Source organism: Mastacembelus armatus, chromosome 8 (genome assembly GCF_900324485.2).
Source record: "Mastacembelus armatus chromosome 8, fMasArm1.2, whole genome shotgun sequence".
Lineage (NCBI taxonomy): Eukaryota > Metazoa > Chordata > Actinopteri > Synbranchiformes > Mastacembelidae > Mastacembelus > Mastacembelus armatus.
In genome coordinates, this window is record NC_046640.1 from 18,068,293 (window position 1) to 18,094,041 (window position 25,749).

At 41.3% G+C, this 25,749-nt stretch overlaps 2 protein-coding genes across 3 annotated transcripts; both read right to left on the reverse strand.

Annotated features, from left to right (window-relative positions):
- Positions 1 to 879: 879 nt before the first annotated feature.
- Positions 880 to 1,998, reverse strand: ier2a (immediate early response 2a). Its single transcript, XM_026325251.2, has one exon. It carries the CDS (start codon positions 1,886 to 1,888, stop codon positions 1,322 to 1,324), a length of 567 nt encoding a protein of 188 aa, XP_026181036.1. The 5' UTR covers positions 1,889 to 1,998; the 3' UTR covers positions 880 to 1,321.
- A 5,766-nt stretch (positions 1,999 to 7,764) lies between these two features.
- On the reverse strand, positions 7,765 to 19,617 carry nacc1a (nucleus accumbens associated 1, BEN and BTB (POZ) domain containing a). Of its 2 annotated transcripts, none has more exons than XM_026324738.2 (8): positions 19,123 to 19,617; positions 15,049 to 15,202; positions 13,812 to 14,078; positions 12,841 to 13,474; positions 12,478 to 12,648; positions 11,503 to 11,608; positions 11,213 to 11,310; positions 7,765 to 9,975 (listed from the first exon to the last, which is right to left on the reverse strand). In XM_026324738.2, exons 1-8 carry the CDS (start codon positions 19,383 to 19,385, stop codon positions 9,665 to 9,667), a joined length of 2,004 nt encoding a protein of 667 aa, XP_026180523.1. In that variant the 5' UTR covers positions 19,386 to 19,617; the 3' UTR covers positions 7,765 to 9,664. The 2 variants fall into 2 exon arrangements, with proteins under 2 accessions (XP_026180523.1, XP_026180524.1); XM_026324739.2 differs by having other exon boundaries at positions 18,557 to 19,617.
- Between the last annotated feature and the right edge of the window lie 6,132 nt (positions 19,618 to 25,749).

The window sequence follows — 25,749 nt, forward strand, 5'->3', positions numbered from 1 at the left end:
TCCGGCCACTCCTCCCAGCCCTGTGAGCTCTGGTTTCATCCAGAAGATAAGTAGCACACTTGGGGCTTCATGGGGCTCACACAGGCACTTCCCCCCACACATTCCTACTTCTGTTTCCCTGGGTTAACCCCCTTCCCCCACCTCAAACACAGGCAGTAAACTAATACAGCCACTGGTGAATCTGTGTTATACTTCCACTACGTCATCTGTGGGACCAGTGCTCTCCAAAATTTCTCCCACTTTAATAGAACATTAAGTAAAAGCTCAATTTTATCCTGCTAACTGCATCTTTCTAAATATTGGATAGTTCAATCTTCACTAAAAACCCAGATCAGTTACTGGATATTATACTTCACCCAAATAAAACTGAGTAAAACATTAAAAACCCTTGTAAGCCCCTAAACTCATTTGTTTTTCACCCTCAGGTTGTTGGAAGGAATAACTGATAATTAGCTGCACTTTGTCATCTAACGGCTGCACTGTCCACTCCAACTTTTTCACATTGGTTGCTGCAGCTGAATCGATGACCGTTGCCACAATGGTTTTCAGGCCACAATAAAACATCTCTTTATGGGCCAGGAGGCCCTGATTGTTCTCAGTGTATGGTCTGTCAAAGGCTTTACAGCCTCCCCCTCATTCTGTGGACTGCAATCCCCTGAATTGTTCCTGCTTTTGTTCTGCAAATTACTGTGGGGGATGTGAAGTTGTAGGGAAGGAAGCAAACTTCTTCACACCCAAACCAGTTTCCTGTAGTTTCCAACACACCCATGTAGCACCTTATTTTCTTACACCAAAAGCTAATCCATCACTCACCCAGCAGCAACCTCTTCTAGATATGATAGCTCTTAGCTTTGTCATGAACACACCACTTCAAAGTCACTTTGTGTGGAAAACGTTTAATAAATACTGAGGTAGTTCGTCGGGCTTTACACTTGAGTTCAACACATTTCCCATCTTCAGTCAACATGTAGGCCTCAGCACACTCATCACATGTTACATCTGCTCACTAAAGTTTACAAACATTTGTGGAAATGTTCATTAATGCAAAGTGAAGCTCCTTCACTTCCTCCTTCGGACAGCTGAAGTCAGTCTCTGTACTGCGCTGTGGCCCATATTTAGTCACAGGGACTGCCGCGCACCAAGTTGGCTGCTTCCGTGATTCCTGGAACGTGCCCCGGCTTGTTGAGAGACATGTCTGGTTCTCTTGGGACTTATCAGCCCAGGAGTGCGTCCAGCTGCTCCTGGAACAGGCCCTGTGTGACGCGCTCAGGCTCCCAGGCCGTGTAGAAAAGCACATAGACTTTTCCCTTAGCGCAGGGTTTCAACATGCTGCAATAGCTCTGTGTAGAGGCACTGGGGTCGGGGTTGCTCCGAGTTCACTGCTGCAGTTCACATAGTCCATCAAAACTGAATTCACAATGAGCTGTTGAGGGCCGCTTCCCTGCTCAAGTTTTGCCTTCTTGCAAGGCAGAAAGTCTGGTGCCGCGGCCGTTTTGCCTCGTCTCTTCCTCGAGTGTTGGGTTGGAGCAGTCGGGCAAACATTCTCCTTATCCACTGCGCCAGTACGCGTGTGTGAGTCATGGGGCAGCTTTATGGGAGAACCTACGACCTCCTCTTTAGGTAAAGTCCGGGGCTGCCCAGTGACGGGGGAAGAGAGTCCCTGGAACTCTGTAATAGTCTGTGTGGTCACTTGTTTTCCTTGTTCGCATCCTGACGCAACGCTGTCTGCAGCCGACTGGGCGGCATGGTAAATGTCCCGGGCGGATTTCATCACCAGGGTCAGCAGAAGACTCCGGTGGAGACGGAGACCCCCTCGCTGTGAGCGGGAGCTGTACAGTTTCCCCAGAGCCACCACCATGATCCTCTTGGCCTCAGCACTGACCTCCATTTCACAGCTGGTGTTGAAACTAGTCCAGAACAAACAACCACAGGCTCGTTTTCAAATTCAGCGTCTCACCCCGACGTTTCACACAGACACAATACACCCTGGGTGCACAACACCTACTTATTACCTCGTTGACGTCACTCACACGGCGTCATAGACAGCTCCACCCACCGGGCTCATACCCGGTGTGCTATTTCAAGCAGTCCTGCAACTGCTCAGCAAACTATTTAAATCTGCCACTGTGGTCATGATACAAGTCTTCAACCCCCCAAATACAAACTAAAATAAGAAAGAAGACTGTCAGACAACAGGTAAAATAACCTGAAGACACATATCTGGGGATGAGGAAAAAAACATGCAAAAACTATTGACATTGTTTGCTACCAAATCCCCAAAGACTGTTGGAATAAACCCTCAGCAGTCTCAGAACCTGAGTCCCACATGGAGCAGTAGAAATCAGTAGTAGCCTGTTCCTCCCACACTACACACACTCTCTTAAGCACATATTAGACGTATGCAAGAGCCAACCCTGATGGCACTTCATGGGTCATCTATTATCCTATCCATTTTACTCTTTATCAGACTTTTTTTCTAATAACTGCAACCTCCTTGTAAAACGTCTCTCCATGGCTTTTAGACATTGTTACACAAGGTAAAGAGGTGACTACACTTTTATAGTGCCAGGAAAGGAACCCTTTATTGCTGTTATTTTAAAGTTTGATTCCATAATATAAATGTTTTATTACTATTTAAAATTGCACGTGTAAGGGGAAAACTCTCTGTAAATCATTAGAGCTGTTTTGACATCTGACATTGATTCACACCTCCATAAATAGTGTCTTATCATTAACAACATCCAGAATCAAATCAGGCTCACTGTGCTGCATGTTCTTCCACCGTACCACTGTTAATCCTGATCTGAATGGCTTCAACATGTCTCACCCATCCCCCAGTGTGTTGCTTCCTTTTGCAGGAAAGAAAAAAGAAGGGGGGGGGGGGGTTAGCAAACAGATGCCCATATAAAGCACATCCTGCCTGTGTAGCACATGCAGAGGAAAACCCATGACGTGAGTGGAAGCCCTCATTTCCTGAAGCCATTTAAAGTAACAGCAGTGAGGATTGCGTCAGGTGCTTGCCACTTCCCTGAGCCCATATTTGGGCAATGGATTCCGTTCCTCCAGTTTGAATGATGATCAGACACAACATAGTACTTTATACTTCATTAGTGGACCCAGCTGGCAGCACTAACTGCAGTTAAATCAGTTTGACTGCGTAAAACTATGCATTCTGCTCTTAAGTCCAGCATGGCAGATGTGTTGTCAGTTGAGTTCAGTTCTTGGAGAGAGACAGTGAGAGAGAGACCTTTCCCCCAAGCTGTCCCGTATTTTCAGAGGAATTTGTGGAATGCAGACAACTGTTTCTGATGTGGCTGCAGTTCAACAACGCATCAGTTGCAGAAGATTTGCATTATTTTAATATGCTGTAACTGGCAAACAAAATACTTATCTACGAGGTAGCGATCCATCAGAATCAATAGGCAAAGTGTGAAATAAAGAATAAAAAAAGCTAAATCAAATTGCTCTGTTGACATTGACTGTAGTAGATAACAATTTGCTCCCTTATTTTCAATAGCTATACTAAAGACACTAGTTTTGTTACAGTACTCTAAAAGCCTCCCAGAATGAAAACATTTTCTCTGCCATAGAAAAATTTGAATACTCTGTTCATCAATTAGTTTCAGATCATCTTTAGATTGTTTGAGGTGGATGTGAAGTTGTGTCCCCACTGAAAATGAATCTCTCACTGTCACTGTGTAAGGCTGCCCTCCTGTGTTCATGTTATTGAACTGAAGCAAAACTGTGGAGACTGACGCACATTAAAAGCTACAGTATGTGCAGATGGAGAGGAAGGACCTCACCGGGCACACGGTTCACTACAGATGTGGCTGAAGCACTGAATATTTTTTCTTTTATATCTTTGCTCATTACCCATTTGAACTGCATTAATTATTAATGTTATGAATCTGGTCTGGTGTAACTAGTGTTTGTCCTGTATTTTACATATGGCAGGTCTTTTTGTTATGTTGATGGCATAAACACTAATATGTATTTTTTAAAACCCTTGTGAAATCTTGCATTTGCTTGATTTTGTTTTTTAAATTGCAAAGCTACCTCTATCCTCCACATCTGGGGAATTACTCTTTGTAATTATTGTGTTGAACTGTATTGAATTCTTTTCCAAGAAATTTTGCTTTATTATTTTTTTTCTCCACTAGGGAGCAGTCAACAATCAGAAAACAGCTATGTATCAGTGGAGTCACTTTTCAAGCCACAGACAAAATGCCTCTCAGCATTCTTTTGGTCTCCACCAAATTCTCAAAAGACTTTGTCAGACTTAAACCCATCATATGTTTGATTTTCCTCACCAGCTACTTGTTAATTTGCCTCTCTGCCTTCCTGGTGCTGGGTGTTCTGTACTTTAGGTTGCTGCCTGTTGATGCTGTGTTAATGAGAACAGCTCACACCATATATCAAGAGTGCAAACAGCAAAATCAACAAGCTAAAAGAAGCTTAAAAGCTCCTTAGCGCAAAATTGTAGTACAAATAACTATTTTCACATTACATAGACTCAATAGATTCAGTGTTAATATAACAACCTAGCTTATTGCAACACATGCTGAATGGCCTTTCTCAAAAATGGTTCCTTTGAATATAGCTAAAGTCATTATTCTATCAACATAGAGGGAGCAGGCAAGTTAGTGTCTATTTCTGAGTGGTATATCTGCATGGGACAGTGATGATTGTATTTGAAGCGTGTTTTAGACCCTGTACTGCTGCTATTAAGGTGGAAAAGTCTGCACTGTCTTGTCTTGACCACAACTGTTTTAGTGATTCTCCTTCAGCAGCATCATCACCAGGTGTATGTTTCAGTCTCATCCACTTGACTTCCTACAAGTTGTCTTGACATTTTTTTAACACTAGGTGGCAGCCTAACAAGGGAAATTGAAATGAGTAGTTTTTTCCAGGCAATGCAGTGTTTGGCATCTGCTTTTGAGACAAAGCAAAAGTTTAAGGAGGCAACACCTTCAAAGAAAAGGTTTATTTCATGTAGAATCCAAATTAATATTACAGCGAACTATAATGAATTTATTGCTCCAGTCACATTTACATCAAAATGTTGTAGTTATTTGTGATATGACATAAAAAGTATTTATAAAATGAAATAAGAAATAAACAAATAAAATGGATGAAGCCTAGTCTTGATCTATGTTATTAAATAGCCTCTTTTATAATGTGGAGTTAAAAAAAAGAAACAGACAGGCCAGTGAATGCTGCCCCCCCCCCCCCCCCCCCCCGGTCAGCTTTCTTATGTATGTAAAGTACAGATATCATATGTGAAGTGTGAAAGTAAAACTATAGACAAATGAATGCAAAAACCACTGTGTGGGATGATATGCTCATAAAGCTTGAAGAAAATTGGTCATACGTGACCACCTCCAGGTGTGAGTACTGAAGTGTTCATAAAGCGGAACATTCAGGAGCAAGCATGCATGTTTCAATTCTTTATCTGTAGGTTTATGAAAATTGCCTGTTTGTATTAGATAATTGCACTTCTCCACATAAATGCTACTAAATTTTGGTATTTCAATAAAAAAATTCAAGCATGGAAATTGACCTAAATCAATGTTTGTTTTAATATATTCAGATTTTGTTAAAATAAAATGCTCAGGTTTTGATCTACTCAATAGTCAGTTTTCTGTTTCTTAATTAAAAGGATTCTCTAGGATTCAGCTTTTCCTAGAGTTTTTTTAAAAATTGGTTTAAGAGTTGTATGGCTGAGCTTTGTTTTTCAACATTTATGTAAAAAAGGAGTCAGAAAAAAAAATGTTACAAATCTTTTATTAAGATGTTCATTATTTTAATCCATATTGACATTTTCTCTATGATTTTGTATTTATTTATTTTACAGTTGTTAATGTGCAATTACATTTGATAATGTTGGGTCACAGTTACAGGGTTTTCACAAAGTTATTGGCACTTGGAACACAGAAAGAATAGGATGAGCAGAACAGGAGGTCCACTGGTGCTATAGGGTTACAGAGGGAAGGAACAGGAGTGAAGACATGGGCAGACCACAGGTTGTGAAGAAGCGCTGTTTCTGGGTAAATATATACCTCATGCTGTGAGTACACAACAAACAATCTGACCTCTATGTGTGCATCTATATATAATATACAGTATTTATTAATACATTTATATAATATTTATATATGTACTGTTTAGTGACAAAAAGTTCCCCATGCCGTGCCACACCTTATCCATTCAAACATGTAGGTTTATATATTTTGTGAAGTGTAAAACCATATGCTCTAAAGTATAGAAATTACATGTTGCTTAAAACTTGAAAAAGCGTGAAAGCTTTCAGTTCTTAAATGCACACAAAGTAAAACATGACCTCACTCACACACATATTGTGAACAGAGCACTGTGCAAGTGGGTTGTATAAGAGGGACTTCTTGGACATCGGAGAACTTAACGTTTACAGAGTTACAATGAGTAGAGTTGGTCTTGAAATCTGACTACAGGTAAAACTGACACATACTGTAACCATAGTCGTTTCCATTTAGCTATTCAAGTTAGCTGATTCAGCTGATTGCCCCATAGGCCCTAAACCAGTGTTTTGAAGCTAAACTCATAAAGCACAGCAGCCTGATATTCATCACTGTGGACATGTCTGGATTTGGGCTGGGCCGCTGTAGCTGTGCCAGTAGACAAACATAGCTTCCTTAGAATCACTGTTGATGATATTAGGCCTCTGGACACCAACTCAGAATGAAGTAGAGTCATTCAGCAGATAACTGTGTAACATGGTTTATTGTTAGAACCCCTTTGCTTCCTGCTCTATAACACTTTAAAGGTTCATTTTTCATTTTCACATACAGTTTTGTGTTCTTTGGGAGACATGCTGTAGTTTACTAAGAGTATCAATGCTAATTATACTCTGGTTTCACTGAAACCCCGAACCAATAAACATCCTGCAATTATGGAAGTAAATTCCAGCATTTGAACTGCCCTTTTCCTTTCTATTTTATTCCTATATTGGATGGCCCAAAACTCCCTACATTCAATTCAAAATTTAATAGGTCTCTCAGTCCTTTAACTCTATGTTCAAAGCAACTCTCTGTGAATCTGTAGATTTATTTTAAAAACCTTGAACATAGTGTTAACACTCTCAGCCTGATTTGCTCTAAATCTAAAATAACATGTTCTCTAAATAACAGCATGTGATATCGCAGCAAACTGTTTCATAAGATTATGGGAACTGCAAAAAACCTAACTTCGGTATTGTCATCTTTAAAAAATGTGTTGAAATGTAGAATTGGGCCCTCGTACAAAGCCACTAAGTATGTGAAACAGACCTGTTATAATTCAGATTTAACTATCTAAACCCGCTGCTTTGCCTTTCTCTGAAATCCATAAATAAACTTGTGGAAGTGAAATATGACACCAGCTGCATGAAAGACAGGAAGCACAACAGTCTTCAAAGATATTCAGGAGGCAAGGGGAGGAGGGTGCTCGTGTTGCATCTATAGTCAAATGCAAAACTGAGGTTTTATTGTCATTACCCTTAATGAATACTTACAAGGTACTGCATTTTTGTTCTGTTATTATATGTAAATGTCACCCAAGTAAAAGCACCTAAATAAACGCATTCTTACATGTTTTAAACAATAATGAAAATAGATCAGACTGTATCTATGATGCTTCAAGTTATTTTTAAGGAGATTGATTCAACTGTCTTGAAAAATAAGTGTTGTTTCCTCCCTGCTTTTACACTGTAGCAGTCTTCAGAAAAATCAGAATCTTTTTGGAGATTCCTCTACAGAGGAAGAAAGTAATCAGTCATCTGTGAGAGCCTTTCAGATTGAGGACACATTCCTAAGTCAGATCCTGACCACGTTTACATATTGCATAACCACCTGCATCAGCAATAACAAACCCCTGTAGTCAATGCCAGTCTACAGGTTATCATGTATTCACAAAGTTTAAACAGATAGGAAGAACACTTGGCATCTAACTAAACAGTCTTCTTGCTTATTTACAGTAGACGTTTGTGCCGCTTTCTAAAGAAGAAACACAGGCAGACATGGTCAAAAATACATATTAAACCTAAAGGGGGTGACTGCTACACATTTCTCAGAAGGTGCATGAACCACAGGTTCTTCTCATTAAGGTGCAGAAACCTCCACTCTGCCTCTCATAGGAGGTGCAAAATCATTTCAAACTCAGCCATTCTGAATGTCCATATTAAAGAGGTGGTGCATTAGATACATGAATAAACTATATACCATAAGACAGCTCCACAGTGCATACACTCCTTTACCAAAGAACTATGTCTCTCACAGAAACACATGGATAGTACCATAAAACCTAGTTGCTTCAATCAACACAGCCTCCTAATGACATCACCGTACCCTCCTTTTATTAAGAGGTCTGTTCCATTTTTCAGTTATTTTCTCCTGTGGCTTTTTTCACAATATGTCAATAGTTTTTTTCTTTTCAAAAATTCAGTATAAAAAAGAAACTAACAGTTACCAAGTCAATGTAATCGTTATATTTCTATAACTAATGGTCAAATTTTTCTGGCACTGTTTTTTCAAAGGAGGCAAATGTTACAGGTTCACAATCTAACAAGAAATGGCTATCACAGACAACAGTCAAGCCAGCTGAATCAGTCTTATTCCTTTTAAGCTAGTGAACGAAAGATGAAACGCTTCAAATTTAGCAGTTTGACTGCTCGTTCCATCTCTGAACTGTAAAATAAAGATAAAAATAAATGATTAAGGGTCCTATGATAAGACTGCTTATATTCCTTTTTTCTGCAAAAATAGCACTTTTCCTTATTTGACAAGACCTCTTTCAATAAAACAAAGATTGAGATTTTAAAACAATCCCTCTCGCTCTTGTTCTCACACCGTTCTAGGCATGGACACTCATATAAATATAGTTTGTCTTCTAAAAATATGACCATTTTGAATTACCCGTTGCCATTCAATTTACAATAGTCTCAGTAAAAAGCTCTTCTCCTTCTCTCTGGATCACTTTTTAGTTCATAGACAGGAATGCTAAAATTTTTGAAAACAGAGAAAAATGAGATATATTTCGAAGACACCGCACAGTGAACACAGGTGAGATTTTCTGGTCTCAAGAAGGGTGAGGTGGTTGTGAAGAATACTTGCAAGATGGAGGATGCAAGGGGTGGAAGAACAGGTAGTGTTAATTCATTTTTATTAATGTACTACTTTAAATTTCATTCCTTCCCAGAGGCTGGAATACAAGTTGTCAGGCTTGCATAGAGAAAAATGCCACTGACACTTACATTCAATATATTCACCACCTCTACTCCTAGCCATCCCTTCTTCCTCTTCAGCCTGCACCAGTAACTCTGCCCACCACCCGCATGTCAGGGAATGTTTTTAATATGCAACAGTGGATGCGCTTTAACACCTTAAAAAGACACGGGGAGAGGGCAGTAAGGAGAAAATTAAACACCCTCTTACTTTCTCCCTTTCCTTGACTAACTCCATTGTACAGTCATAAAGCAAAGATTTAAGTTTTCATGTCCTGGTTACATCAGGGCAACAACTGTTGGCCCTAGCAGTGTAGTAGAGAGTCAGATGTGAAAGATCAGCGTGGGCTAAAGAGGGAGGAGGCAAGCAGAAATGGGGAATACTGGTATGTGTGTCACCAAATTTCAACCTTCCCCAGAACAAAATGTTCAAAATAACGGTCCTCCATCCCCACCTGCACCTGTTAGTGATTCACCTGAAGAGCCACCTGACTCCATGCCAGCACCGCTGCTGGTGTCCAGAGAAGTGGGGTCAAATGCTTGATCCGCGCCCAGGGTGTCATCCTCCGTCTTGACGCCGTCGGGAAGGAAAGCAGAGTAGGCATCGCTTTCTGCCATGAGTAGCTTCAGCTTGGGAATCCAGCTCTTACGAACCACACGCCGGGCATTGGTGCACATGTCGGCTGCGATGGCATTCATTTCGCTCTCTTTGAAGCTGGTGGCAAAGTTCTGGCAATAAACTGACACAGAGAAGAAACAGAGGTGAGGCTAACTGCGCCTTAAGCTGTGAACTGCAACTAAGACAACAACTAATGTCATGAAGCAGACGGGAAACTAAGCAAAAAGTTTCCCAACTGCCAGAATGAAAATGAAAGAAAGCTGAACATGTTAATAGCATGCACCTACTAATCCTGCTTTCTTAAGATTTAATACACCATAAACATCTGGCTTTACTCATGGTCAGCACTTGAAGTATTATTACTATATGTTCAATTACTCCACTCCATTGTAATTTGAAATATGTTTATTAGCTTGATTCAAAATCTACAACAGGGGTGGGAAGCCCATGTTCCTTAAGGGCCACCGCCCTGCTTGTTTTACCTGTCACTGCCCTACCCACTGCTGATTACCTTAATAAACTTAATAAACTCAGTCAGAATCTGGAACATACCATCTCAGGGTGGAGTGGGGCAACACAAAGTGAACTGGTATCTTCCAGCTTCTGTCTGACTGATCACACCTGATCCAGGTAATCAGCAGTGATTAGGGCAAGGATAGTTGAGGAACATGTGTTGTCCATCCCTGCTCTACAACATGGAGGGTGTGATGACAGCAAAGTGACTGTTGAATTGAATTGAATTGATGAAATTTTTCTTGAGGGAAATGTGCGTTAAATTTTCACTAGTACAAAATATGTTGTATGGTGCTCACTCACTGTGCACTTTTTAACTGTTGTTCTTTTCAGTGGGATTCTAGCAGAACTTTACCTGCTTGCACAGTGAATAGAGAACTAAGCAGCTCCTGCTCCTCATGTTCAAAGGTAAGCTAAAATGACTGCTAGCTTCATAATTATTAGACAGATATTCACCTACTTATATACACACCCCACCGATACAATACTAATTGGGTTTCTCTGCTATTGACGTTCAGGAAGAATGTTGCTATCTAGTGGTCACTGTGAGTTACTACTTTCATTCCCTGAACAACTCTGAGCGCAGTAGCTAGTGTATACTCTATTATGTGCAATTTCATTAAGATATACCCTGAAAAAACAGACATTTAAATCGAGTTAGTTATTAAAAACTATTCATTCAATTCAACAACAATGTGCTTTATATATGGATGTACAATACATTTATGCACAAGATGACTCCATGTAGTTTCTTCTCCAACTGTACTTATCATTACAAGCAAGTGCTCAAATTTTTTGCATGCTCATAAGCAAACACCCATAGAAAGAACAACATGTACACTCACATTTGACTGCATGCAGCACTCTGTTGTCCAGGGGCTTGCGGCTCGGGTCATTGGTGGACGAGCGTATGCCTGTTCCACAGCTGTTGGCCAGAGTATTCCTGATACATCAAAATACGAAGGAGTGGCACAGAAAGCAGAACAGATGAAAACAATTGCTGTTTTATCCCTACTATACCAGCAGATTAAAAAAAAAAATTCTATATTTACATTCTATATTAAAACTAAGCTGCTAACTTTACATGAAACGCTTGCAGAAATAGACTGAGACACACAGACAAAAAGGAACCAACCTATCAAAGAAGGCGGCCAGCAGCCTCCTGAGCAGCACCTTGTGTCTGGTCCCTGCGCTCACATGACAGTTCATTAGTTGGGCTCGCGATATGTACACAGAAGTACCTACAGGGAAGCCAACAAACAAATGTATATACAAAACTAAGACCAATACTTAATATCAACTATATATTAATTTATAACATTTATTGTCCCGCTATATGACATTTTTGAACTGTTCAGGTTTTATTGGTCATACACAGTAATGATAAAGTTTCAGAATCTCACGTTCATTTACTGGAATGGAAGGTTCGTTTATCTAGTGATTCATATCAAACATCGCACCTGTAGGTGTGAAGTGACATCAGCATTTTGAGCTTTGATTCAGTCTCTTTGCTGTTTGCGTTATTATGTTTTACGTTTTTATTGGAGTAAGTTGATGTTGCACCTGTGCCGCAGATAAGAAAAAATCTGAAAAGGGTAAATTTAGTTCCTTTTCAAATTTTTATGCAAAGTACAAGATATTTCTTTACCTGCATTTTAATCTGTCAGTTCATACCCCTCTATTTCTTTCTCTCTGTCACACATTGTCTGTTGAAAAATTTGTAACATAAGGTAACACAGATATTGTCCCAGGCTGTCTTCGACTTAAACATAAATAGACAGTCACATGTGCGATACTGCTGTGTAATCTGTGTGCAAAGCCTTCCTTCCAGGCCAGCTTCCTCTAAATATGTTTATACATATCATTACCTTTGGCTTTGTCCTGTTTGACTTGCTAAACTCAAGTAACACTGGTTTATTGCTGTGATTATTTTATTGTTCAGCTGCAACATTCCATAATATTTATACATACATATGTCTTTCCAGAAGCCTTTAATGCCCTGATAAAACAATTCTGTGTCTGATGCAACCTCTTAAGCCTATCTTTAGTAGAATCAGGTTTCTTTGAGCACAAAGGAAAAAAAATACCAGAAACACACAAATAAACATACCTGAGACTAATTCTAGTTTCTCAGCAGGGTCTCCTTCCTCATACAGTTTGGGGTGACAGCGGTTGCCTATCTGGGCAATGAGTTCTGCAGGGAGACACGTAAGATCTCGGCCTCGCATCCTGCCCCGTGTTTCTGTGTGGTCGGGTAGAGCCTCAACACGCTCACCAGCAGCTGAAGAGACACAATACTACAAATTTAGAAAAAATGACGTCACATTTAGAGAGAGAAAAAAGAAATGCATTAAACTACAAAATCTCAGCAGAGTAGACTTCCCTATTATGACAAATAAGGTTGGGTATAAACTTAACAAATCTTTCATTCTTGCCACTGCATTTCTTTGTATTATTGCTTCATGCTGATTACCTGCAGCTCCCATGTTGAGCATGCTGTACATGGTATACATGTTGCAGATTTGCCTATACTGCTCTTCAGCACATTCATCTGTCCCTTCTTCTTCTTCTTCATCATCGTGGTAGCTAATAGGTGAATCACTAGTGTAGGTACTCAGAGTGCCAGGGCTGGCACCTTCTGACATGCCGAGACTGGCTGCGAAACTTCCATTAGTGCTGGCACTCCCACTAATCCCACCGCTGGGTGCCATGACTGCCAGGCTGGTTGCAGTGGCACCCATACCCATGGCCAGTCCGAGGGCTCCAGGGCTCTGGATGGTGCTGCCTCGCACAGCCTCCTGGGAATAACGGGCTGCCTTCCTGGCCCCTCCTCCTCCTCCACCTGTGCCAGCCCCACCTCCATCTCGGCTGCTGCCACCCTCCCACAGCCGTTTAGCTACAGGAGTGCAGACCACTGAATAGGGAGTGGCTGCCTCTGGCTGGCTCGCTGGCTGCTCTGTCTTCACTCGTGATACCAGAGGAAGTGGCGTAAGGGAAGAGGCAGGCCGGATTGCACTGTTACCTGTCTGTGTTACAGGGCTCTGGGGCTCAGAAGGTGGGGTCTCCTCTGCATTAAGGCCCTGGGAGTCACAGCTTGGGGAGGAGACCTAGAAATGAATGGATACATTGACATTATGTCAGTATGACCACAGTGACAAACCTGTTTGTGCAACAGCCAAAAGTCTGTCCCATAAATCAAACCCCATCTAAGCCCAACATTAATGCTGCTAAACTAGCTTTGACTTGGTTTGACCCGTTTTGAGATGTCTACCACTGAGACTTGTGCTGTACTTTGATTTCATTTGCTTTGTCTATTTATAGCCTCAAAACAGTCAACTTAAATATGGAAAACTTAAGTCTCTTTTCTTTTTTTTCAGACTATATGTTCCATCTATTGTCTTACTTGTTTTGACAAGTTTCTAGTAGAAACTATTTTAGCTTTACCTTGAGGAAGAATTCAGTGCCTTTTTCCATGATCTGTTGGATCTGCAGGAAGCCTGCAGTGTACATGAGGAGAAACTGGTCCCCCACCGTCATGCTGAGACGGCCTGTGTAGCAGAAAGTCAAAATCTGCTGGAAGCTCTGGGGCTGCACAGCTGGTGGGAGCTCCACCACAGTTGGAGTTGTCTCATTGCTGCTACCACCTCCACCACTGCTGCTGAAAAGGTCCCGGAAATAAGAACTGCTTGCAGCCAGAACAGCTCGATGAGCCTACAAAAAAAAAAAAAAGGGTTTGTAAGGTGCCCCATGAATATTTTTGAGAATAATACTGATTTAGAACATGAATTAAGATTTTAGGTACACTTTTGTCTCCCGACTTACAATAGACAATTTATGAATTTCATGTTTTGCTCAAGGGGATGTCAATATAGGTTACACGGCTAGATATCATAAACATGTTATTTCTTTATAAGAAAGCCCAGTGCAGGCTCTACTTGCTGAGGAGACTAAGGTCATTTGGAGTGCAAGGGACACTCCTGAAGACCCTCTCTCACAAAGTGTTGGCATCAGCCATTTTTTATGGATTGGTCTGCTGGAGAAGGACTCTGACTGTAACCATGACACTCTGACAGCACTGGGCATCTCTGTCGGTGACAGTGACACCCCAAGTGTGTGATGGAGTGCTACTGCAGGGCTTTCCTTCCTGCTGCTGTCAAACTACAACACTACTCCCAGTAGACTCAACACCTCCACCCACAGCTAACCTCACATACCCTGTAAAAACCATGAATATTTAATATAAAGCAGAGTGCAAATCTTTCTATTCTTATAGTTTTATTTTATCTTAATTATGTTTTATTGTAAATATCTTGTTGGTTCTTTATTTTTATTGCTGCTATTTTTATCTTTACCCTCTGCTGCTGTAATACACTGAATTTTCCCACTGTGGGAAAAATAAAGGTGAATCCTATCTTACCCTAGCTTTATTTATGTATTTTTAATATCAATCATCTAGTTAAAGAGGACAGCAAACATATGTAAGAAAGAAATGGCCCAAATTACATTAACCGCAAACTAAAATTAGCCAACAAATAAAGGAAAGTAAAGGAACACTTCAATGTTGTTTTCAAGCCACAGCATTAACTGTTTACACACTAGTTTTAACTTCTTCAAATGTAACCTCAATTTTCAATATAAGTATTATTTACATTGTAACAACAATTTGATGTCTCAACAGTACCTTAAAGGCATGGCCTTTGACCACCACTGACACATCACAGTAGAGGCCCTGCAGCCGCTGCTCATTCAGACACTCTAAAACATTGTTGCCAAAGTTTGGTATCGCCATCTGGAGGGTCTGGGCCATGGTGCGCCTACGCACACCACCAAAGGGTCTTGTTAGAAAAGAAAGAGTCAGAAAGAAAGAATGGAAAACATGAAAGAAAAGGGAAGAAATGACACAAATACAATAAATAGAGTTGTAGTCCATGCACATGTTGATTTGGTTATTAAACTTAGCATTCACGCTGAGTCAGCAAACACACTGTTATACACATACACATTGCTCCTGTATGGGGTTTTAGCCAGGATATGTGTTTGACTTGGACCATCATAGTTTAATGGAGGACTGACTAACTGAGATTATGCATATGATAACTACAGAGTAACACATATAGTGACTCATCTATTACCCTCTATTCACCCTTTGATACATGGACTATACTGTTGTGTCCCTGATCAGGAGGAGAGACATGATCCCAGGTGGAAGAACTGTTATCCTGTGCTTTGTCTTGTGAGGAGTTGTTGTTGTAATGGAGCAAGACTATAATAAAAGACAGAAAGCTCAAGTAGAACAGGCTTAAAACAAAAAAAGTGAACCAGTGTTCTTTCTGTTGTGGATATGAACACCAAATGCAGGCTACAGTATATTACTGCTCGACACCGTGAAATAGCTTTGTCTTCACTGACAGGATATGTAAATGTGCAATGGAGATATTTTATCAAATGTTTTATGTTTTAGGATATGCATATACACATTAGCTCATTCTACAGAATAGCATGAGGAAATAAGAGTTGTAACACAGAGCTCAAATAGAACTGACCGGAAACAAAAAAAGGGAAAAATGCCAGGCCCTTTCATTATTGTCTGTCACTGTAACAACTAATTTCCAACATATATTAAACCTATAGAAATCTATTTTTTATTTACTGATAGCCCAGATTATTCCTAAGAAAATGCATTTTTCTAGAAGAATGTAGTCCTAAATAAGAATTTGTATACATATCTTTTTCACTTTTCCACAGTCCTGTTGGGGGCTTTTGGTAGGTTTATAGGACATTGATATTGTTGAGGCCCTCGTGGATAATCTATTTTACATTATCCTATATGGTACTTCAGCCTTGTAGAGGTTGTTATTGCCAAGAGCAGGCTCAGTAAAAGCCTTTTTATTTTCTGTCTTCTATGAGCTATAAAATCCACTGTCCTTAGATAAGTAGGTCATGTTCTGTTGTTCTATGTGTAAATGTGTGTGTAGCCTAAACAAACACCACATACCATTTTTCCATTCACTTCTCTAAACAGTCAAAGGCAAACATATCCTCTTGCCCTGTACCCTCTCAAAGATTCCTATATTATCCCTCCAATATTAAATTAAAGTGAACTAATGTTCCCTCTGTTGTGGGTCTGAACACCACATGGAGGCTATAGTACATTACCGCTTGATACTGTGAAATAGCTTTGTCTTCACTGACAAGATATGTAAATACACAATGCGGATATTTGATCAAATATGTCTTATGTTTTAGGATATTATGTACACAGAAGTTCATTCTATAGAATACCGTGGAGCATTATCCACAATAACAGCAAAGAATACAACAGATCCATTGTAGCCAACATGGCATTTATCAGCTTTTACTTATAAACCTGTACTGCTTATGGCTTAAGAATTTACTTACTTACGTGCGTGTGTGTGTGTGTGCGTGTTTGTGTGTGTGTGTGTGCGTGTGTGTGTCTGTCTGTATACAACACAGTTGTGAAAAGAGGCCTGCATTGCACAAACGTGTGCATGCATAGATGCATCACCAAACCTACTTTTCACACAAAATGGTTTACCACTTAAAAGTGTTGCATGGATGCACCCTGCACAGCACATACATATCCATACCAAACAAAGACAATCTCTGATACTATATGAGCAAACTGATTGAACCTCACCCTGCGAGAGGCAGACAAGCAACTTTGGTGTGACTGACTGATGAGGGCCGGAGTGAGCCGCCCCATCATATCCAAAGCCTTTCATTTGGGACCTAGCCAAGCTCCAGGGTAAAGAGAAATGCTCTCTTTGTCTCTGTCTCACTCAAGCTCCCTCTCCCTCATACTAAAACACAGATGCACACACACACACACACACACACACACACACACACACACACACACACACACACACACACACACACACAAACTCAAACAAACCCACAAAAGGCACACTGAGTCACACACAGACATTAGACAATACTGCTTGTTTACAGTTTGGCAAGCCGCAGTAAGCACACATGCATGCACATAAAGACACAAACACTAGGCTGACAGGGCTCAGAGCAGGGTGTGTTTGCACAGTTTGCCCTGGCAGTGAAAGAGAATGTGACTGTGTACATGTGTGTTAGTGTGTGCATGTGTCTTTATGCACCAAAGAGGGGCAGTGGGGCCTGCAGAGATGAGAGGGATCATCTCAACTCCTTATTGCATTAAAGATATAGAGCGCAGCAGTATGAGGGAATGAAATTCACCCAAACTCGCCCTGTGGCTTAGATCTCACACCAACCAGCCTGGAGAGGAAAGTAGGTCAAACATATTCACAACATACTTAAGACCTTCGACTTGTCATAGTAAGCCCTAAAAATGTTTTGCCTGCATTCAAAGGCTTTATGTTGTGATGGGTCAGCTACCAACATATTGGTGAACACTTTTCCTGTTCGTCCAGTTCTACCTCTGAATACTGCATGAGCTTCTACATTACTGTATGGACGATTACTGTGGGGTCAGTCGTGAAGCTGGCACACAATGCATTCCATCTATAGGCATTTCCTGGTTCCCATGTGCCTGTGCCTGCATGGCTGTGCTGCTCCTATGAAGTCAACACATACAGTCTGTTCCTGGTTCTCTCTCAGGGAGACCCTGAACCAAAACCTTATAAACTTCTAGCTCCATATTACTGGCGTATTACCCGTGAACGCACTATGAGTGTCCCCAAGTACAGTGCGCCTCTATAGGGATGAGTAAACGAGAGAAGATGCAGAGTAATGGGGATCAGATAAGGAGGTCTTCAGCACACCGGGGTGACCGCGCCGTGTGCCAGTGTCCCCGCCGGGAATGCTCCACTGTCTGCTGGCACCGGAGTCGGGAGGCGACGGGAGGGGGGAGACACAGGACGGCAGCAAACCCCGGTTGAGGGCGACGGTGTGTTACTGTTTACGTGCCCTAAAATGGCATCCAAGTATATCAGTCTAAAGCGGTTTCGGTGGCACTGTGGCCCCTCTTTTCCCGGTGGCGGATAGCACTGAAATGTTTGATGCTCTCTCCCATCCGCAGCAGGCCTATATAGGTGGCTAATGGCTATGCTAACACTACTGTTAAATATTTTGGGTTCGCCCCGGCGCACCATCCACCTCATGCACACTCAGCCCAGCTGCACAATGTCAAGCATTTCCGCGATAGTCCAGGCTCAAAAGATAAACAAGACACTTACTGCCTGGGCGGACGAGGTAGCTGTGCTGCAACGCCGGTTGTCAAGTCCAAATGCTGCTTATTTAAATATTTTGGTGATGGGGGAAATCGCTCCCCCTGCCATTCTCCATTCTACCGACATCAACAGGTCATCCCAGGACACGCAGCAGCTGAGGGCGAGCCAGACGGAACCAGTGCGGCACGGAGCGGGGGGTGGGAGCACAACAAGGCACAATTCTTTATGGCCGGAGCTCTCAAGGGCTGCCGTGCCAAAAACCTGACTGCCATCGCATTTTCGCATATTAGTGAGAAGAGCCACATGAGCAAACACAGCACTGCACGCTGGTGGTAGGGTATTTCACTGTTTTCAGTAGGCTGGGATAGGCTGAAGTTTAGGACTGTGCCAACCTGGACCAACCCCTAAGTCGGATACTTATTCCAAACTTTTACTGTCCCGTATCTGCTGGACCGCAAGTCCACAGCGCTTATTAAGGGCGCAGGCAGAGACACTTCTCATTCTTCTTGCTCTGCCGCCGCCACCGCCAGATGGACCCCGGCAGGACGCGTCAAGCAACGACAGACACTCACCCCCTCGGTGGGAAGTTGATGCAGAGTGTTGGCTCAAAGGAGGAGACGCAGCGCTCTCTCTCCTCGCTTTTCCTCGCTCCAGGCAGCCATTCAGTGTGAGCGAAACGTAGATAGCAGAGCCATCGAGGGCGGTACAGTATCCCAGAGGATTGCGGAACACAGAGCCACTGATCGCACAGAGCAGAAGAGGAAGACAGGCATGACGCGCTCGTCATACAGTCGCATGTTCGTGCCGAGCGCATCCTCAATTTGGGGAGCACCATCAAAAGGCGGATAGTGTTTGCGCATTGGCACAGCAGCAGCCTGCAAAGAGAAACAGTCTCTCATTCTCCCTGTATCCCGGGCTCTCTCTCTCTCTCGCTGTCTCTCGTCTCTCTCTCGCATATGAGCGACCGAAGTGGGAAAAGTAGGCCGTGATAATGAACTTGACTGAACTCGGTGCGCGCCTATAATGTAGGGATAAAGCTTGGTAGCTGTAAACAACAGATACCGTATGTGCAAAACCACAGTCCTGTTACACCGATCAGACACGCACACACATTTTTTGTGGACATGAGGGAGAGACCAACCAGTCCAAGTGCAGATCTAGAGGAGCTGAAATTGTTTTGTCCATTATGGAAAGTATTAGAATGTAACTAAGTACATTTACATTGTACAGCACTTAAATATATTGTTGAGGTATCTGTACTTCAGTGTTTCAATTTTCTACCATTCAAATAATAATATTGTAATTTTTACTCAACTACATTTGCTACTTTTCAGATGAGTAAAAAGGAGCAGGCCAACCACCTGCTCCTTAATGTGGACCAAGACCAAGCAGGTGGTGGTGGTGGTGGTGGTGGACTTCAGGAGGAAGAGGACACCAGTGGAGCCCATCATCATCCAGGGCCAGGAGGTGGAAGTTGTGGACCACTACAAATACCTGGGGGTTCACTTGAACAGCAGGCTGGACTAACAGTGATAGATTAGTGATAGATCAGTGATAGATAGATTAACAGTGATGCTGTGTACTAGAAGGGCATGAGTAGACTCTACTTGCTGAGGAAGCTTAGGTCCTTTAATGTATGCAGCAGGATGCTGGAGCTCTTCTAGCAGTCTGTGGGTGCGAGTGCCCTCTACTTTGCTGTGGTCAGTTGGGGGAGCAGCACCATCAAGAGGGACATCAGTCGGATCAACAAACTGATCCTGGAAAGCAGGACACATTATTGGGACATGGAGATGTTTGAGTCAGTGAGGGACAGGAGGACACTGGACAAACTGCTCTCCATCATGGACAATTCTTCACACCCACTTCACCAGACTATAGAGGGTCTGCGGAGCTCATTCTCCAACAGACTCATCCAGCTCCGCTGTCACAGTGAACGTTGCAGGACTTTATTCATACCGTTCTCCATCCTTCTGTTCAATAACTCCCTCCTTCGCAGCAGATGACTCCACCATCCTCCACCACAGTCTCTTCTGTGGTGTTGACTATGGTTGTGTATAGTGTATATTTACTTCTGTGTGTATATTGTATATATGCAAATGTTGTATTTTCTGCTTTATTATTCTATTCTATTTTTATTTTTTTTGTAACTGAGCTACTGTGACCAAGGAATTTCCTTTGTGGATCAATAAAGGTCATCTAATCTAATCTAATCTAATCTAAAATACAGTAAATTCACAAACTGCTCAGCAGTGTGTGAACTACAGTATGTAAACTACTTCAAAATGTGAGCATATGGCTTTGTAACAAAGTGCTCAACACAATAATGTGGCAATAATTATAATCCAATAATATACATTAATGTAATATATGCCACTGACTACTTTTACCTTTGGTACTTTTGGCTGCCAATACTGATGCTACATAATTCAGAAAGCAGACGTACTTATAACAGGATTGTTTTAAAGTATATGAGGTCTTTTCCCACCACCGATTCTCTAGTGTCTCATTCAGTGTTGATTATAATATTGAATATCCATTTGAGAAAAGGCTGAAAAATAATGGTCGAGAACTTGTGATCACTAAATTCCTAATTCAGATTTGCCTGTACACAGCTCAGTTCAGTTCATCAATATACACAAGTACACACTGGATATGTTATCAACATATAACAAAATAATGGAATAACTGCAAATATCACAATTAACATAGTCCATGATCATTTTATTGGGCACAGTGGATGTAGGCCTAATTACACATACCAGTGGGTAGAGTTCTTTGATGGCAAATTGACAATGAATCTTTAAATATGCAATGTAAGTAATTATAATTATGATTTGCTTCAAAGTTGAGATGTTGGCCAGTGGTTTTAACCCTTACATACTGTTCATATTCCATGCCTTCACAGTATGAATCCCCTCATAATAAGTGTCTATACCAAATTATGAGCTACAGGTCTTTTTAAAATGTATTAATAGCTTATCTGACATTAATAAATGAATCATTAATCTTTAAGCAATGTTTCAGAGAGCAGGGAGAGTATTTGTTTCAGGTTTTACATTTACAGTCATCTCGTTTTTGGATAAAAACATCTACAATCACACAATGTGATGTCCTATTTTACCTACCTGTCTTTCTGCCATAAACTGAATGACTGAAATGACTCAGGCACCTTATGACCCCCCAACCCCTATTTTTTTTTTTGCTACATTGCAGGTACTTGTTTTTGCAGGTTCAGGTCTAGTGCCTGTGTCAAGGCCCTCTCTGAACTCTGTGTGACTTCTGTTCCTTATGTTTATTATGTATGATCACTTTTATGATGTTTCGCTTATTGACTTTTTCATGATTCCCCCATAACGCTTCAAAGACTAACTGGTGCATGTTTCTGCGGGAACCTGGGCAAATGTGGCTGGAACACGAATAGTTCTCGGCACAGTATGAAGTCCCCCCTTGAACCCCACTGTCCCATAAAAAATAGACACATGTATGGCATCTACAGTTTCACAGTTTCAAGATTTCAACCATTCAGACCATTTTCCTTGATTTAACACACACTGGTAAATCTAAAATCCATTTGAACAGATATGGGTCAAATCTGACCTGGAACAGCCTCAAAGTACAATAAATTGTGGCACCTGCACAAAAGTATGATATTTGAAAATATTTTCATTTTTGTGTATTTTGGGTCACTTTAGGAAAAGTCATCAAGTTTCAGGCTAAAAAAAAGACATTTAGGGTATTTTAGGGCATTGATGTCAAATGTCAAAACGGGTCAAATTTGACCCAAACACTATGTCAGGGTTAAAAGTCACATTGAAGGATATATTTTAGTGTTAGCACATTTGCAGGTCTACTTTAAGACGTAACATTTTAAATGCAGACCTAACCTGTTACAGAGGATATTTTACACTGGGATTTCTACTTTTACTGAAGTAAAAGATCTGAATACTTGTTCCACCACAGCATTTTAGTGAGTGCTGAACTATATACACCTTCATAATACGAATGCAGGACCAAAGATGGTTTGGCATTATGATATTATATAATGTGGTGTGATTACAATACAAACGATAATAAACTGTTTACATTTTCCGTTTTTGAAGAAAACCTTGTCTGACAGTAGATTAAGACATTTGAGTGTGGCCTCTTTTGACTTCTTAGGGGCTTGTGATTTAAGCAGTAATTTATTGTATATTTTTATTGCAATAGTCCGAATTTGAAACTTTGATTCCATTATTAGTTTTTCTGATTCTGGGTCTGATATAGAGAGCATGTGACCCGACCCCGCCCCTCCCCCCTCCTGCAGCCCACACAGGTGCTCGGCGTCCGGCAGGTAAAGACTCGGAGCTAACGGTTTGTTTTAAGTTTCCATGGCGGGAAAAGTGAAATACAGGACTAGAAATGTTCAGCAGCAGTCTCCAGTCTCCAGTCTGCAGTCTGCCAGGCTTTAAAGGTTCTGCTCTTTGGGGATTTTAGCCATTTGGTGAAGATTCGGAGTTTTGTCTGCTGAGGAGTTGAAGCCACTTCTGTCGCCGTTTTCTTCCCATCAAGGACACAGTGGTGAGTCCATTTTATGCGACGCTGCAGCTGTTTGTTGTTTGTTGTTGTGGTTGTTTTATGGTGTGTTTTGTCAGAAGAGGTGAAGTTTAAAGCCTTGGTCTTTCTGTGTGATGTTGTTTAACAATTGCTGGTGACAGATACAACACTGTTTATTCTGATATTTACAGTTGCTTCTCTTGTTTGGTTCTTGAAAGGCTGAGCTGGACTAGTTTCTAAAATGCTCCTTCGGGCTGTCTGATATTCTCATATGTTCTTTGAGAAATTAGGGGAAACTAGTTAAAGTACAACATTGGCCTCTGGTTGTGAATTAGGTTTTGTGTTTTGGATCTTAGCTGAAAGTCCACAGAACTATCTTCCTGTGCTGAGGCCTTTTCAGCACTTTGTCTTGTCATGATAGGAAATGCACAGGTGTCACTAAAAATATTAATGCTGGTTCTGTTTTCTGCGTATTTCTCTAAAAGCCACGGCAGTGTGACGCCACAACCTCCTGAAACTGAAGCAGGCGAATGTCATTCAGTCATTTAGTTTTATTGTGTAAGCTACACTTGTGCTTTACGTGTCATGTGTGACATGTCAAAAAAGGCCTTTACTTGAAAAGGCCCTTTATTGAAAAGTTAGTAGAATGTTGCCACCTAGTGGACGAGTTTATGACTGCAGTGCACATGCATTGCATCATAAATGTTTGTGAAAGTTTGTGAATGTTTGGTGTTTGTCAGGAACAGGAACACCTCATTATCACCAGCTCTGTGACTGCTAGCAAGTAGGCAAATATGACAAAAAGCATATGAAATATTCAGGAGCCTCATCTGAAGGCTAACACATCATTTCTTTATTAATAAGGTATATTGGGGTTTTGTATGATGTCATGCTCCAGCAATGCTGCATACAATGAAATGTGTCGATAGTAAACAGGAAATTATGATTTTCTAATTAAAACGATGAAAAGCAGTGATACAGAATGAGGACGTTCTCCTGGAAGCTGCAAAATAAAACTACATGTGTTTTCTGCTGCTAGTTGATGGTGCTTAATCGGCACATGCGTTTCGTGAACCTTCATGCTCAGACTTGTTACTGGTTTTCCATTGAAGATCATAGTACCCGATTGAATCACTCTTGCACTTAATGCAGATTACAGTACTACCACAAGGGAGAGCATGTTGCCTTGGAGTTTGCTTCATCTCACATGTTAAGTGCCCTGCATAGCAGAACTGCACAATTTTGGGTATAGTTTTGACCCAAAATTAAAAAAGAGCACCTCCTGTTTTCCCTGTTTGTCTGTGTGAAACCACTAGAAACTGATGGATGGGAAATTCTCTCTCTCATCCCACATTTTAAATGTCTGCATAGCCACTTTCACAGCACAGCTGCTGTCATCAGGCTGTCTTTTGATTCAGAAAAATGTAGTGATTGTCAGATTACACGGGGTAAGGAAGGAAGCACAAACAGTATCTTAAAATGAAGAAGTCAGCAGTGTTTAATGAGAAACTGGAAGATATCTCTTCACTTTGTCTTCTCACATTCCACTGTCATCTGAGATGGTATCTTCCAGCTTCTGACTGACTGAACACACTTGATCCAGATAATCAGCAGTGGGTAGGGCAGGGACAGATGGGAAACAAACAGGGCAGCAGAACTTGGTGAACATATGTTGCCCACCCCTACTTTAGAGAAAGGAAGCGATGTTAGTGTTCGGTACAACACAGGAAATAATCTGTGTTCCTTGTTCTGCTTTTTTTTTTTTTTTTTTTTTAATTTAAATTTAAATTCTCTTTAAATAGGGTGAAGTTGGTCATATCATGCCTCTGAGATCTTCTTTATGTCTCTGACGTCCAAGGCATTGCCTCTGTTTTTGCACAGCTTGATCTGTATTAGAATTAAAATGATGGAAGCCTGCAGTACACAGGACAGACGGACCATATGTGGCCCTTTTTTAATATACAGTAATGGCATAATGAGGCTCACATGGTTGGACTTTGGGGTTGCACCTCTGAATAACACCACTTTGGTGTTTTAAAGGTTCACTGAAATATTTAAAGGAATCTGTTAGCATAAATGGTATATAGTATTCTCTCTTCATAACTGTACGTTTAGATTAGATAAATCAGAATCATTGAGATAAGACAACGTATAGATTTTATTTCCTAGCTAAAGTTGGCTAACGTGTATGTTTTTTTACACACACATTTAATGTTGGTAAAACTGTTTAGTACAACTGTCACTTTGTACTGTTGCCCACTGGAGACTTAGTGGTTGATTGTCTTCCTCAGTGGTTCCACAGTAGTAGCTGTAGAAGAACAGGTGGTTCTTCTGGATGTGTGAGGATGTTTGGTTGTTGTTCATCCCTGGTATATGTGCCCATAACGGATGGATCAATCAAGGGCCTACAGGTAGGCATAAAAAGGAGGTTTTGGCGCTGTTAGAGGGAGACGTTTTCAGACAGTCTGCTGGGCACTGTGCCCTGCTTCCCCCTCTGAAACTTAAACTAACAGCAGCATGCTATGACTCCATCCCAGCAACAGCGTCACAGATTTGGACTGGCTGCCATGGGGTCCCCGGCCAATCAGGGCACACATATTGCCAGATCACGTAAGAGGTAGCTGATAGTAACTCTGAAAGAGATTACTGTCATCCTTTGTGAATTC

Bases quoted from the DNA above. Each gene is read 5' to 3' on its own strand.
- nacc1a (XM_026324738.2), bottom strand. From the start codon at position 19,385: ATGGTGCTCCCCAAATTGAGGATGCGCTCGGCACGAACATGCGACTGT. The intron at 12,649-12,840 runs GTAATCAGCATG...GTGTCTCTTCAG, and splicing joins GCTCAACATGGGAGCTGCAG to CTGCTGGTGAGCGTGTTGAG. The intron at 11,311-11,502 runs GTTGGTTCCTTT...TTGATGTATCAG, and splicing joins CTGGCCGCCTTCTTTGATAG to GAATACTCTGGCCAACAGCT.
- ier2a (XM_026325251.2), bottom strand. From the start codon at position 1,888: ATGGAGGTCAGTGCTGAGGCCAAGAGGATCATGGTGGTGGCTCTGGGG.